Genomic DNA, 12,614 nt, shown 5'->3' on the forward strand with positions numbered 1-12,614 from the left:
TTTTAAAGCCATTGTTGGAACATATTCCTCCGGGGTCGTGCAGAGCGAGAGCAACAAGTGTGTCCACGCTGCAGGACCTGACCCCATCTGAGTTTGATCAGATTTCGAGAGATCCCACATCATTTTGTTGCTGGGTGAGAAAGGGAAGCCCAAGTTTGGGGGCGAGGGGGGTAACGGGGTTTTATTTGTCATGAACCTTGAGTCAGACAGGGAAGTCTCCTTCAGTGAGTGTCCCGAGGGACAGAGGGCGCAGCTCCTGGGATGACCGGCTCTCGGGAACTCACGGCGTCGACTCGGGATCGAGCGGAGAGCCAGCTGCCTCGTCTGACACCCGGAGCGGGTAGCACAGACAGGGCAGGCTGCTGCTGCTGCTGCTGGGGGGGAGGCCCCGGTGCTGTGTGCTCACCTCCTGGCGCCGGCTTTGGGGAGAATCTCTCCCCCCCACCTCCTCTCCCTCCAGGATCGATTCTGCAGGGAGATGGGACACAGGCGACTGAAGGTGCGAGGCGCGGACGCCTCCATCTCGCTGCGCGGGTTCAGCTGCATGGCTTCCAAGACCCTAACCTCCGGGCTGTCCTCCTTCCAGCAAACAGGCCAGGGTCTACTGCAGGTCATGCTGCAGCAGGGGAAGCAATGGAAGTCGATGTGCAAGGGGCTCGTCCTGGGGACTCTGCTCACCACCTGCATGATCCTGCTGTACTCATACGCGGCACCTCCTCACCAGCTCAGCCTGCAGGAGTAAGTCTCTTTCACTTCACTTTAAAATGCTGTGAACAGTGCGTCAGCTTTGTTTTGAATTAATTGGTGAGACTGAAAGTTTCTGGGAGGCAGTCCATTCCCTCTGAAAAAAAAACCTTGCACTTTACTCATTTTTTTCTTCAACACAACGTATGAGCGGCAGTGTATCTCTCTGTCCAGGGGCTCATTTGGAGGTTCTTATTAGGTTACTTACAGTGTGGAAACAGGCCCTTCGGCCCAACAAGTCCACACTGACCTTCCGAAGAGCAACCCACCCAGACCCATTTCCCTCTGACTAATGCACCTAACACTACGGGCAATTTATCATATACATATCTACACAGCAGACACGGGGAGAATGTGCAAACTCCATCCAGTTGTTTGCCTGAGGCGGGAATTGAACCCGGATCGCTGAAGCTGTGAGGTAGCAGTGCTAACCACTGTGCCACCGTGTCGTTCTCTTCATTTCGAATGATGATCGAGGGAATGCCAGATAGGTTTGTGTCGTTCAAGGAGTGTTCCTGCGTTTTCAACTTGTTAGCACAATGAAAATTCCAACATTAATCAATTCCAATCAGAAAATTCCAATTCTGATTACCGCGATACACAATTCCTAGTTCAAAAATACAGCTCCGAAAATGGGCAAATTAATACAGTCGGCAGAAGTGGCTGGAAATCTGAGTCTAGATCAGAGTGGTGCTGGAAAAGCACAGCAGGTCAGGCAGCATCCGAGGAGCAGGAGACTCAACGTTTCGGGCAAAAGCCCTTCATCAAGCTCCTCGGGTGCTGCCTGACTTGGTGTGTTTTTCCAGCACCACTCTCATCTTAAATGTAATGCGGTGCTGAGTCCCAAGAATGAGATGCCATTTGTTTAGCCGAGAACAAAAAAAACAGACACTTTCACAGAAGTGTTATCTTGAACAAAATTTAATCACGACATGATGAAAACAGGAAATGCTGGAACACAGCAGGGTCGCTAGTATCTATGGAGATGGACAGAGTTAGGTCTTTGTTGATCTGTTGCACCGTTAGTCTGTGGGAGCTGGTGGAGGAGACTGGTGTGATCACCAGGAACATATTTTCAAGAAGTGTTGTTTGCTGGAGGAACTTGGGCTGAGAGCTGATGAGTTAGGGACACGTCAGGCTGGAGGAGAGGCAACTGAACTGTGTTTCAGGAGACAATCACACCCCTTGGATTGATTCGTGTAAACCACATTTGGTCGCTGGTCAGGGACAGGAAGGTGTGACTGAGGCACAGAATTTAGCTATGGAGAGCCAGAGTCCTTGTCCAATAGACAGAAGGTTCTTGCTCTTAGTGTGGACTAGGACATCACAGCACCTTGGAGAACAGTGCAGTTCTATCAAGAGTGGGGGGGGGGGGGGGGAGGGTTGGGGAGAGAAATGTGGTAGGATAGGGGACAGTATAGTTAGGCTAACAGATATTGTTTCTGTAGCAAAGTTGGAAAATTCCAAAGGTTGTGTTGCCCACCTAGTGCCAAGGTCAGGGACATTTTTTTTTACAGATTAGACTTACAGTGTGGAAACAGGCCCTTCGGCCCAACAAGTCCACACCGACCCGCCGAAGCGCAACCCACCCATACCCCTACATTTACCCCTTACCTAACACTACGGGCAATTTAGCTTGGCCAATCCACCTGACCCGCACATCTTTGGACTGTGGGAGGAAACCGGGGAGAATGTGCAAACTCCACACAGTCAGTCGCCTGAGTCGGGAATTGAACCCAGGTCTACAGGCGCTGTGAGGCAGCAGTGCTAACCACTGTGCCACCGTGCCGCCCACGGGCTGGAGTGAAACCTGCAGTGGGAGGGGAAGGATATCATTGACATGGTCCATGTAGGTACCAATGACACAGGCAGGACTAGGAAAGAGATTCTGCTGAGGGATTACAAGCAGCTTGACGTTCAACTAAAAAAGTAGAACCACAAAGGCTTTAATCTCAAGATTATTCCCCGAGTCATGTGCAGATTAGTATAGAGTAAATAGCAAAAGAGAGGTAAATGCATGCCACCAAAATTGGTGTGGGTGAAATGGGTTCCCATTCATGGGGCACTGAACTCTTCCCATTCAAAGAGAAAGCTGTTCAACTGGGACGGGCTTCATTTGAGTCAAAACGTGTGGCGCTGGAAAAGCTCAGCTGGTCAGGCAGCATTGGAGGAGCAGGAGAGTCGACATTTCGATCATAAGCCCTTCATCAGGAAATGTCCCAAAACATTGACTCTCCTGCTCCTCCCATGCTGCCTGACTGACCGTGCTTTTCCAGCGCCACATGTTTTGACTCTGATCTCCAGCATCTGCAGTCCTAACTTTCTCTGGGCTTCACTTGAACCAGGCTGGAAACCAGAGTCTTGGCAAATTGTATAATTGTATTACTTTGAACTAAGTAGTGGAGAGGGGAGGGCTCAATTGAAGCAAGGTATTTTAAAAATCAAAAAGAAACGAGAGCAGGGATGCAGAGTAGTGAAAAGGTGAATGATAATTGAAGTATGACAGGGAAGGGCTTAAAAAATATGTGCAAACAAGTGCAGCAGAAATTAAAACTAGAAAAACTAATAATAAAATGTTGAAGGTTTAAGGCTTTTTGCCTGATTGTGCACAGTATTTGTAAAATGGATAAAGGAGTTGACAACACAGGGAGAAATATATGATAAGCTATTATGGAGATGTGGTTACACAGTGACCATGGCTGGCAACTCTATATTCAATGTTCTGAAAGAATACACGGCAAGGAAAAGATTCTGGGCCAGCTTTGTTAGTAAAGGAAGGTTTAGATTAGATTACTTACTGTGTGGAAACAGGCTCTTCGGCCCAATAAGTCCACACCGACCCACCGAAGCGCAACCCACCCATACCCCTAACCTAACACTGCAGGCAATTTAACATGGCCAATTCACCTAACCTGTATATTTTTGGACTGTGGGAGGAAACCAGAGCACCCGGAGGAAACCCACGCAGACACAGGGAGAACAGGCAAACTCCACATAGTCAATCGCCAGAGGCGGGAATTGAACCCAGGTCTCTGGTGCTGTGAGGCAACAGTGCTAACCACTGTGCTACCGTGCCGCCCACAAAGGTGTCAGTGTGATGGAGAGAAGTGACATACGTGCAACAGATTGTGATATAGAATACGTTTAGCTGGAATAGCAAGTTAGCATGCAGGTGCAGCAGGTCATTAAGAAAGTAGATGGAAATTTGGTCTTTCTTGCTTGTGGGTTGGAGTTTAAATAGGGAAGTATTGTTAAAATTCTGTAGGGTGTTGGCGAGGTTGCACCTGGAGTACACTGCGATATTCTGTCTAAGCTTCACAGCTGCTCCGAGGAGCTACGTACACCATTCAGCGTGCTGACATTGTTCCCAGCATCGACTTCAGCTTTCAGTTGTTGCTGCTACTTGAGATCTAAGCAGGAGAAAACAAAATTCGAGGGAGTGCAGAAATTGAGTAAAGTTTTGATTCCTGTATTTAAGAGAGTGTATCACCAGGCTGAATGGCTTGTCCTATCAAGAATGGCTAAACAGATTAGACTTCTATTCATTAGAGTTTAAAAGAATGAGGAGCGATAGGTGTTGAGAAATGGGCAGTCTCAAACGAGGGTACATTGTTACAAACTAAGTGAACGCTCCTTTAAAACTGGTGGAAAGGAATTTCTCTTCTGAGAGCAGTGAATGACTGGAATTCTCTATTCCAGTAAATTGTGGAGGTTAGGTCACTGAACGTATTTAGAGAGGAGGTGGATATATTTTTAAAATATTGGAGAGTTAAGGGCTATGATGAGCTGGCATGAGAAAGAAGTTGAGGCCTGGGGCAGATCAACCGTGATCTTATTGAATGGCTTGAGGGACTGAATGGTCTAATTCTATTTTTATGTCTTAGGTGCCAATGTTGTTTCATAAGAACGGAGCTATTAGGACAGGCAACCAAAAACATGGACAAAGAGGTAGATATAGTGGAGCATTAGAAAGAAAGAAAAGAGCTAAACAGGCAGCGAAGCAATGAGCTTTTGGGAGAATATTTCAGAACTTTTGACCTCTGTAATTGAAGGCAAGGCTGCCAATGGCAGAGCAATCAAAATTAGTTCCAAGATTTGGAAAATGCAGAGATTTAAGATAGTCATTGAGCTGATCAATCAGGCAATGGAGATAATGAAGAGCAAGACCATGGAGGGACTTTAAAACAAAGATGACGTTTTAATATTGAGACTTTACTAAACCAAGAGTCAACAAGTTCAAGATGAAAAGTGAATGGAACTTGCTGCATGTTAGGAGAGAGGCAGCAGAGTTTTGTATGAGCTCAAGTTCATGGAGGTTGGCTAATGGGAGTACGACTAAGTGAGCATTGAACTGGATGTCAAGAATTAATAAAGCCATGGATGAGATTGTAACAGCAAATGAACTGAAGCAGTGTTGCAGCTTGGCAATCTTATGGATGTGGACATAGCTGGTTTTGGTGATGGGACTGGCTATGTGATTAAAAGCTCATCACAATGTCGACCAGGAGAACAGATTGTGAGCAGTCTAGTCCCTCTTCAGATGACAGTGTAAGGAATGGGGTCTCATTAGCTAGAGAAACAAATTAATGGCATAGACTGAATACAGTGATTTCAGTCTTCTCAGTATTCTCTTGGAGAAAATTTCTGCGCATCTAATACTAATGAATAAACAAACAGCATGATAAATTGGAGATATTGTGGGAGTGGAGAGCAGACACGATAAAGTAGAGCTGTGTGCAATATATTTCAAATGTTGCCAAAGACGTAGAAGGTAAATGAGAGATGGATGATGATTGGGGATGTGGATGATCGGAGGACTGATTAGAGGGAATCCTTGGGAGATTCTACGGGTAACTGTGTGGGACTTGGCAGGTGGTGCTTTGTCTACAAATGGATAGGTAAGAATCAAACCAGGCAAGAGTGGCTGGCTGACATAGGAGAGGCATTGGAATAGGATTGTGATAAACAGTCTCAACACCTTTATACCTTAGAATCACTTGCTGTCTTAAATAATAAAATAAAGCAGTTCCCTATTACTTGGATGTTTTAAAGTGTTATCTTTTTAAAGTTGTAATATAGCATTTTCATCACAAAAGTTGTCTTCATCAGTTTTCTCACCACTTAATACTCGTGTCCTCGCTTTCAATAAAAATAGGGAAACATTTGAGACGCAATCTTTCTTGTAAAATGGCTGTTTAATGTTGTGATATTGATATGCCCCTCCCCTACATTATGTGCCAAAACACCACTCGGGCTTAAATTCCTTTTCCTATATCTTTTCCATTGCATTTTATTCATAGTCTTTTTGTACTAAAATTAATAAAAGAAACAACATGATGTTACAAATATATTTTTGGTCCAGTTCTGTGTTTTAAATGGACTGCAGCATGAGTTACAGTTATTGGCAAATACAAAAGCAAGATATTTTACAACAGAAATAGTAGCTGGTCAATACTTGACACAATGCATAAAATACAGATGAACATAAACAATGGTAACAACGCATATTTATGTAGTGCATTTAAAAATCCCAAAGCTGTTCACAAAAGCGTAACCAGATAAACATTGATACTAAGCCAAAGAAATAAACCAGTGACCAAAAGTTTGACCAAAGAGTTAGGTTGCATGGATACTCTCAAAGAAAGGTAAGACACTGAAATATTTAGATCAGGAATTCCAGAGTCCTTTTCATTAAAATAAAAGAACATGGATAAGAAAAATGCAATGGAAAAAAAATTGTCAGCTAGAACAGTGGTGTAGTAAAGGGAGTTGGAAATGCACAAATGTTGGTCTTACACTAATTATGGATTTACACTACAGTGTTAGTGTTTGTGCAAAGCATGAAACACTTTGTAGTATACTAAAGAAGCTTCAGTGCATGTAAAGCCTTACAAAATAGCTTAACTGAGCTTGTTATTTCTACTTGGAACTGGTTTGATGTTGTTTACAAATATATATATAGATGAGTTCCAGGCAACTGCAATGAGCATATTTTTAGAGTCTTTGGTTAGACCACTACTTTCTTTTAAACTAAATCTGAGCTTTCATGATAATTCCAGTCAGCTTATGGTATGTTAATTTGAACCATTGTTCCTCTACCGACTCTGAAAAATTATCCAGTTAGCAATTCCCCAGTCCTATGATTGTTGCCCTGCAGTACTGCAAATTTTCCACCTCAAGTATTTATTCAATTCCCTTTTGAAAGCTACTTTTGAATCTGCGTCTGTCACCCTTTCAAGCAGATCATAACAACTTGCGGTGTTGATAAAAAAAACTCCACCTTTGCCTCTTTTGCCAATTTTACCAATGAGCTCAGGTTATCAACCCTTACACTACAGAAACAGGTTCTTCTCACTTCTCAAAAAGCTTAATAATTTTGAACATCTTAAATTGTCACTTAATAGTGTCTGCTCGAAGCGAGCAACTCCAGCATTTCCAGTCTTTCCATTTAATTGAAGTGCCACATCTAGGGATTTACCATTCCTGCAAAATCTCCTCAGCACTCTCTTTATAAGGCATCCTGCCTCGTGTATGGTGCCCAGAGCTGGACACAAGATTCCTGCTGGGATTGATCCAGTCATTTTCAAGGCTCAGTATATAATATCCTTGCTTTTGTATTCTCTGCAGCTTGTTGCAGCCAAGAATCCTGTATACTTTTTTAAACAACCATCTCAACTTGTTTTTCAAAGATTTTCCACAAAGATTTTATCACAAGAGGCAGGATTTTGTGGTAAAATGAATCAAGCACATAAGGCCGCTCTGAAATCTCAGGACTTTTATAAAAATGTATTTATCTTGGGATAAGATTGAAGGGAAAGTGATGCGGCCGTCCTCTGCTATATGGTGTTGTCTGAGCAGAGCTAGCTATCTCGATGCTGGAAGATGAGTGGCAGAGAAGGGGGGATTTCCTTGGTCGTGTAGCCTACTATCTCATTCCTGCTCTTCTTATTCCACTTCTCCTCAAGTCCTATTCGCTTGGCCACATTTCCCACCCATTCCTTTGTGTGTTGCTCATTTTTGTGGTGCCTCCTGTGAAACATTCTAGAATAATTTTTTCCATCGTAAAGGTGCAATAGAAATTTAAGTTGTTGTTATCCTCCAGTTTAAACCAGAAGGCATTGTTTTATGCAGTCTGCTGGTTTATTTGAATGAAATGGTTCTGCGTTATAAAAGATTCTTTGAAGATAATCAAAAAGGCAGAGTTCATGAAATTTTCCACAATGTTTAAAATCTTCTACCCTGAATATCATGTAGACACTTTGAATTAAAGTTGAAAACCTTAACTGCTACATTGTCAACAATCAATAAGAGTCGAAAAGTGTGGTGCTGGAAAAGCACATCAGGTCAGGCAGCATCAGGAATGATGAAGGGCTTGTGCCCAAAACGTCGATTCTCCTGCTTCTCGGATACTGCCTGACCTGCAATGCGTTTCCAGCGCTACACTTTTCGACTCTGATCTCCAGTATCTACTGTCCTCACTTTCTAACAGTCGATGAGAGCCTTGTGAGTAGTTATTAGAAATCACACAGGAAGTGCCCACGTTTGTTCACTGTTCAGTGCCAAGCTAGTTTCTGTTGAGTCTGCATTAGGGTGCTATACCAGCATAAATCTGATTGCAAAACTCAATAGTACAGAAGGACCCTGCTTGTCTCGGGCACATGGATCACATAAAGTTACTATGCAGCAACACCAAGTGAAAAAGAAGATACTTGGGAAACTTTCGTTTTCAACAAGGGGAATGGAATATAAACATCAGGAAGTTTTACTGTATCTGTATGTGGCCTCAGTTAGACCATACCTCTGGTATGTGTACAGTTTTGATGATCTTATTTGAAAAGCAAAATGTTTTGGAAGGAGGTTAGAGAATGTTCACTCAATTAAACCACTCACTAATATGATTTGGAATATATTGCCATTCCTTCCTTGTTGCTGGATCAAAATCCCAGGCAATGTGGGTCTAGCTACTCTATGTGGGCTGCAGTGGTTCAAGAAGGTAACTTACCATCACCTTCTCAAGGCTAACTATGGATGGCAATTAATACTGGCCCAGCCAGCGATGCCCCCATTCTCTGAGTGAATTTTTTAAACTTACTCCTGAGATGATAAAAGGTGAAACAGGATAGCTCAATACCCAAGGAGTGGCCTGGAATCCTTCCTGTGCTAGTGAGCAGAGTTTGGAAAAATAAGTCAAGAATGTTTCCTGTCAAGTGAAAATTATCTTACACAGTGATGTGGTAAGCATAAACCTTCTTGTGGTGTGGTGGATGTCCCTAGTTCAAGTTCAGATGCGTGCCATAACATACTCGAACAAAAGATTCTGCACAATGGGGAAAGACTCTTTAAACCTTTAAAGTATATGAAGGTTTCATGGTGTTAAATCACATCTGTAGGATCAGAAACAAACACTTTTGATTTGTGTAGTCTTTGCCTGCATTCCTTTATCTATGTAAATCATCTCCCAGTTTATTTCACCTAAACACATCAGCATATCTTTCTATTTCTTTCTCCATCATGATTGTGTTCACCAGCTGAAATGCAATGGCTGAAATGCTGGTGGAAGTGGATGCAACAATAACATTCAAAGTAGAAATGGATAAATACTCGAAGGGAAAACTGGGAAATTCAGTAGCTCTACGAAAGATCGGGCAGACCACAATAGGCTGAATGGCCTTCTTTCATACTATATCATTTAACTAGGGTAAGGGGGTGTACCATTCTCTTAATACATGCAAGGATAACAGTAGTATTTTTAAAGTCTACTCTGTATCACGTTTTTAGATGTTTTAACAGGATTTTTGCAACGACCTACAATTTAATAGTCAGTTGATTTTGGTGTATACTTGCAGAAAACAATAGCAGCTCATTCCTTTGGTACTAAATCTCCTGATTTATAGAGTTTGTCTTTTGATTTGAGACAATGGGGTTGGTGTGTCTGACGCATGTACCCTCAGGTCTTTATGTTCCTATGCCTCATTAAACTGATACTATTTCTACAATGTCTCTTACCATTCTTCCTCCCCCCCAAAAAAGCTTCACAATTTGGTTTTACACTGCATTCGCAATGTTAAATTATATTGCAACAGTTTCCATCAGAGAAACGCAGAGTCAGTGGCATCACCACTAATTTACAATAATGTCTTGCATGGCTTTAAACACCTTCACAAGGACACTGAGATTATTTGATGATGCACCGTTGCATTCATGTTGGCTTTACAATATCCAATTCGGTTGTTAATGCCAAATTAACTGTATTATTGTGTAGTCAGCTTTGAGGTTGAGGCACTTTCCACATTTGAAGTTGCATATCCCTCATCATGTTGTAAAATACTCATAAAAACCACAGTTTAATTAGATTAGATTAGATTAGATTACTTACAGTGTGGATAGTTTTGTTACTCACGGTTCCAGTCAGTTTTGTTTTAAATTCATTCACGGGATGTGGTTATTGCTGGCTGGACCAGCTTTTGTTGCCCTGAGGAGAGGGGGGCAGCACGGTGGCTCAGTGGTTAGCACTGCTGCCTCACAGCACTCGGGACCCGGGTTCAATTCCAGCCTTGGGTGACTGTCTATGTGGAGTTTGCACATTCTCCCTGTATCTGTGTGGGTTTCCTCTGGGTGCTCCAGTTTCCTCCCACAGTCCAAAGATGTGCAGGTCAGGTGAATTGGCCATGTAAATTGCCCATAGTGTTACGTGCATTAGGCAGGGGTAAATACAGGGTAGGGGAATGGATCTGGGTGGGTTATTGTTTGGAGGGTGGGTGTGGACTTTTTGGGTCAAAGGGCCTGTTTCCATACTGTAATTAAAATCACACTGATGTTGGTCTGGGTCTGGAGTCACATGGGTCAGGTTGGTTTCTCTCCCTAAAGGACATTAATGAACTAGATTGGTTGCTCCTGACAATCAGCAACAATTTCACGGTCATCATTCGACTCTAACTTCCAGATTTTTATTGAATTCAGATTTCACTGTCTGTCATGGTGAGATTCAAACCCAAGTTTCTGGAACATTACCTGGGTATCTGAATTAATACACCAGCGATAATACCACTAGGCCATCATCACCCCACTAAGGCAAGAAAATACTTCAGTTTCAACAAATAATTACTTCGTAGTCGAGGGAGCGAATAGCGAAATCGGAGTGTATTAGAATAAATCAAGAAACCCATAGTTTTCTGTATTGTATGGGCAATAGTAAATAATTTTACAAATGTTAAGAAGGGTTTACAGCACTGAAAAGATTAGCTGAATGTTGAAAATTCTTGTATTCTACAGTTGTAATATAAGCAGTGTTTCTAACATATTTTGCCTTTCTTATTAGAATTCCTGTACCTTATTCCTGCTCTTATAAACCTGCACATGTCAGGAATGTCCCCCGGATGAATGGCTCCCATTTCACCTCCGAGTTGAGCAAAACCTGCACCCCGAAAGAAGATATCATGTTCATGAAGACCCACAAGACTGCTAGTAGCACTATTCTCAACATCCTCTTCCGCTTTGGGCAGAAACACCGCCTGAAATTTGCTTTTCCCAATGGCAGGAATGATTTTTATTACCCATCATACTTTGATAGGAGCCAGGTGAAGGATTACAGGCCAGGCATGTGTTTCAATATTGTCTGTAATCATATGCGATTTAACTTCGAAGAGGTCCACAAGCTACTCCCTGAAGACACTATTTATTTCACCATTCTCAGGAACCCTGCACATTTATTTGAGTCGTCTTTTCATTACTTTGGTAGCGTGATCCCATTTACCTGGAAAATAAGCGGAGAGGACAAACTAGCTGAATTCCTCAGGGAACCCAACCGATATTATGATCCAAGTGGTTTTAACTCCCATTACTTGAAAAATTTGCTATTTTTTGACTTTGGCTATGATAATAACTTGGATATCAATGACCCCAAAGTAAAGAAGCATATTAAAACTATTGATGAAAGATTCCATCTGGTGATGCTCCTCGAACATTTTGATGAATCACTTATTCTTTTGAAGGATGTGATGTGCTGGGACCTGGACGATATTTTATATTTCAAATTAAATGTACGAAAAGACTCCACTGTATCAAGAATGACTGGAGACTTATATGAGAAGGCAACAAACTGGAACAAAATTGATTCCATGTTGTACCAATACTTCAATGCTACTTTCTGGAAAAAAGTGGAAACATATGGGTTTGAACGCATGGAGCGTGATGTGGAAGAATTGCGCAGGCGCAATGATAACATGCAGTCAATCTGCATTGATGGTGGCCGCCCGGTGGATGCAAATGCCATTCAGGAGGCATCATTAAAGCCATGGCAACCACTTGGTGAACGCTCAATCATGGGCTACAACCTGAAAAAGAACATTAGCAGAAAGCACAAGAAGCTCTGCAGGAAAATGCTCACCCCTGAGCTACAATATCTGAGTGAATTGGGAGTTAACCTGTGGATAACAAAATTATGGTCCTATATCAGGGATTTGTTAAAATGGTAGTTGGCCAGCTTTGAAATGTGATGGGTTTCATATTCACAACCCTGTCATTATGGCAGCTACGGGCAATAGCAGAACTTAATTATTGCCACAGACTACTCGACCTTTGGCACTGCGTTGGTGCCATTCTCGATTGCCTGTTGTTACATGGCAATCATTCACATATGTAATATAGAGTTATCCTGGGGTATAGTTCAATGTTTTGCTTTGTTCTTCAAATTCCTGTTCATAAAATTGTCATTAACTTGGAACTATATGCCCTACAACACCATGTTCTTCAAAAAAATCTAATCCCAACTTCCAACTGCAATTATGATTTTTTTTGAAGGATCACATATGAAACAACTGTGAATTACAAGTAGGATCAGAGGAGTCAGGACCGTGACCAAGTGCTGAGGG

The 12,614-nt window shown here is 42.4% G+C and overlaps 1 protein-coding gene across 1 annotated transcript; it reads left to right on the forward strand.

Moving 5' to 3' along the window:
- Positions 1-500: 500 nt before the first annotated feature.
- Positions 501-12,280, forward strand: gal3st1a (galactose-3-O-sulfotransferase 1a). Its single transcript, XM_060843966.1, has 2 exons — positions 501-738; positions 11,063-12,280. The coding sequence occupies exons 1-2, from the start codon at positions 545-547 to the stop codon at positions 12,216-12,218; spliced, it is 1,350 nt and encodes a 449-aa protein (XP_060699949.1). The 5' UTR covers positions 501-544; the 3' UTR covers positions 12,219-12,280.
- Positions 12,281-12,614: the final 334 nt, after the last annotated feature.

This window comes from Hemiscyllium ocellatum, chromosome 24, assembly GCF_020745735.1.
Source record: "Hemiscyllium ocellatum isolate sHemOce1 chromosome 24, sHemOce1.pat.X.cur, whole genome shotgun sequence".
In the NCBI taxonomy this organism is placed as follows: Eukaryota; Metazoa; Chordata; class Chondrichthyes; order Orectolobiformes; family Hemiscylliidae; genus Hemiscyllium; species Hemiscyllium ocellatum.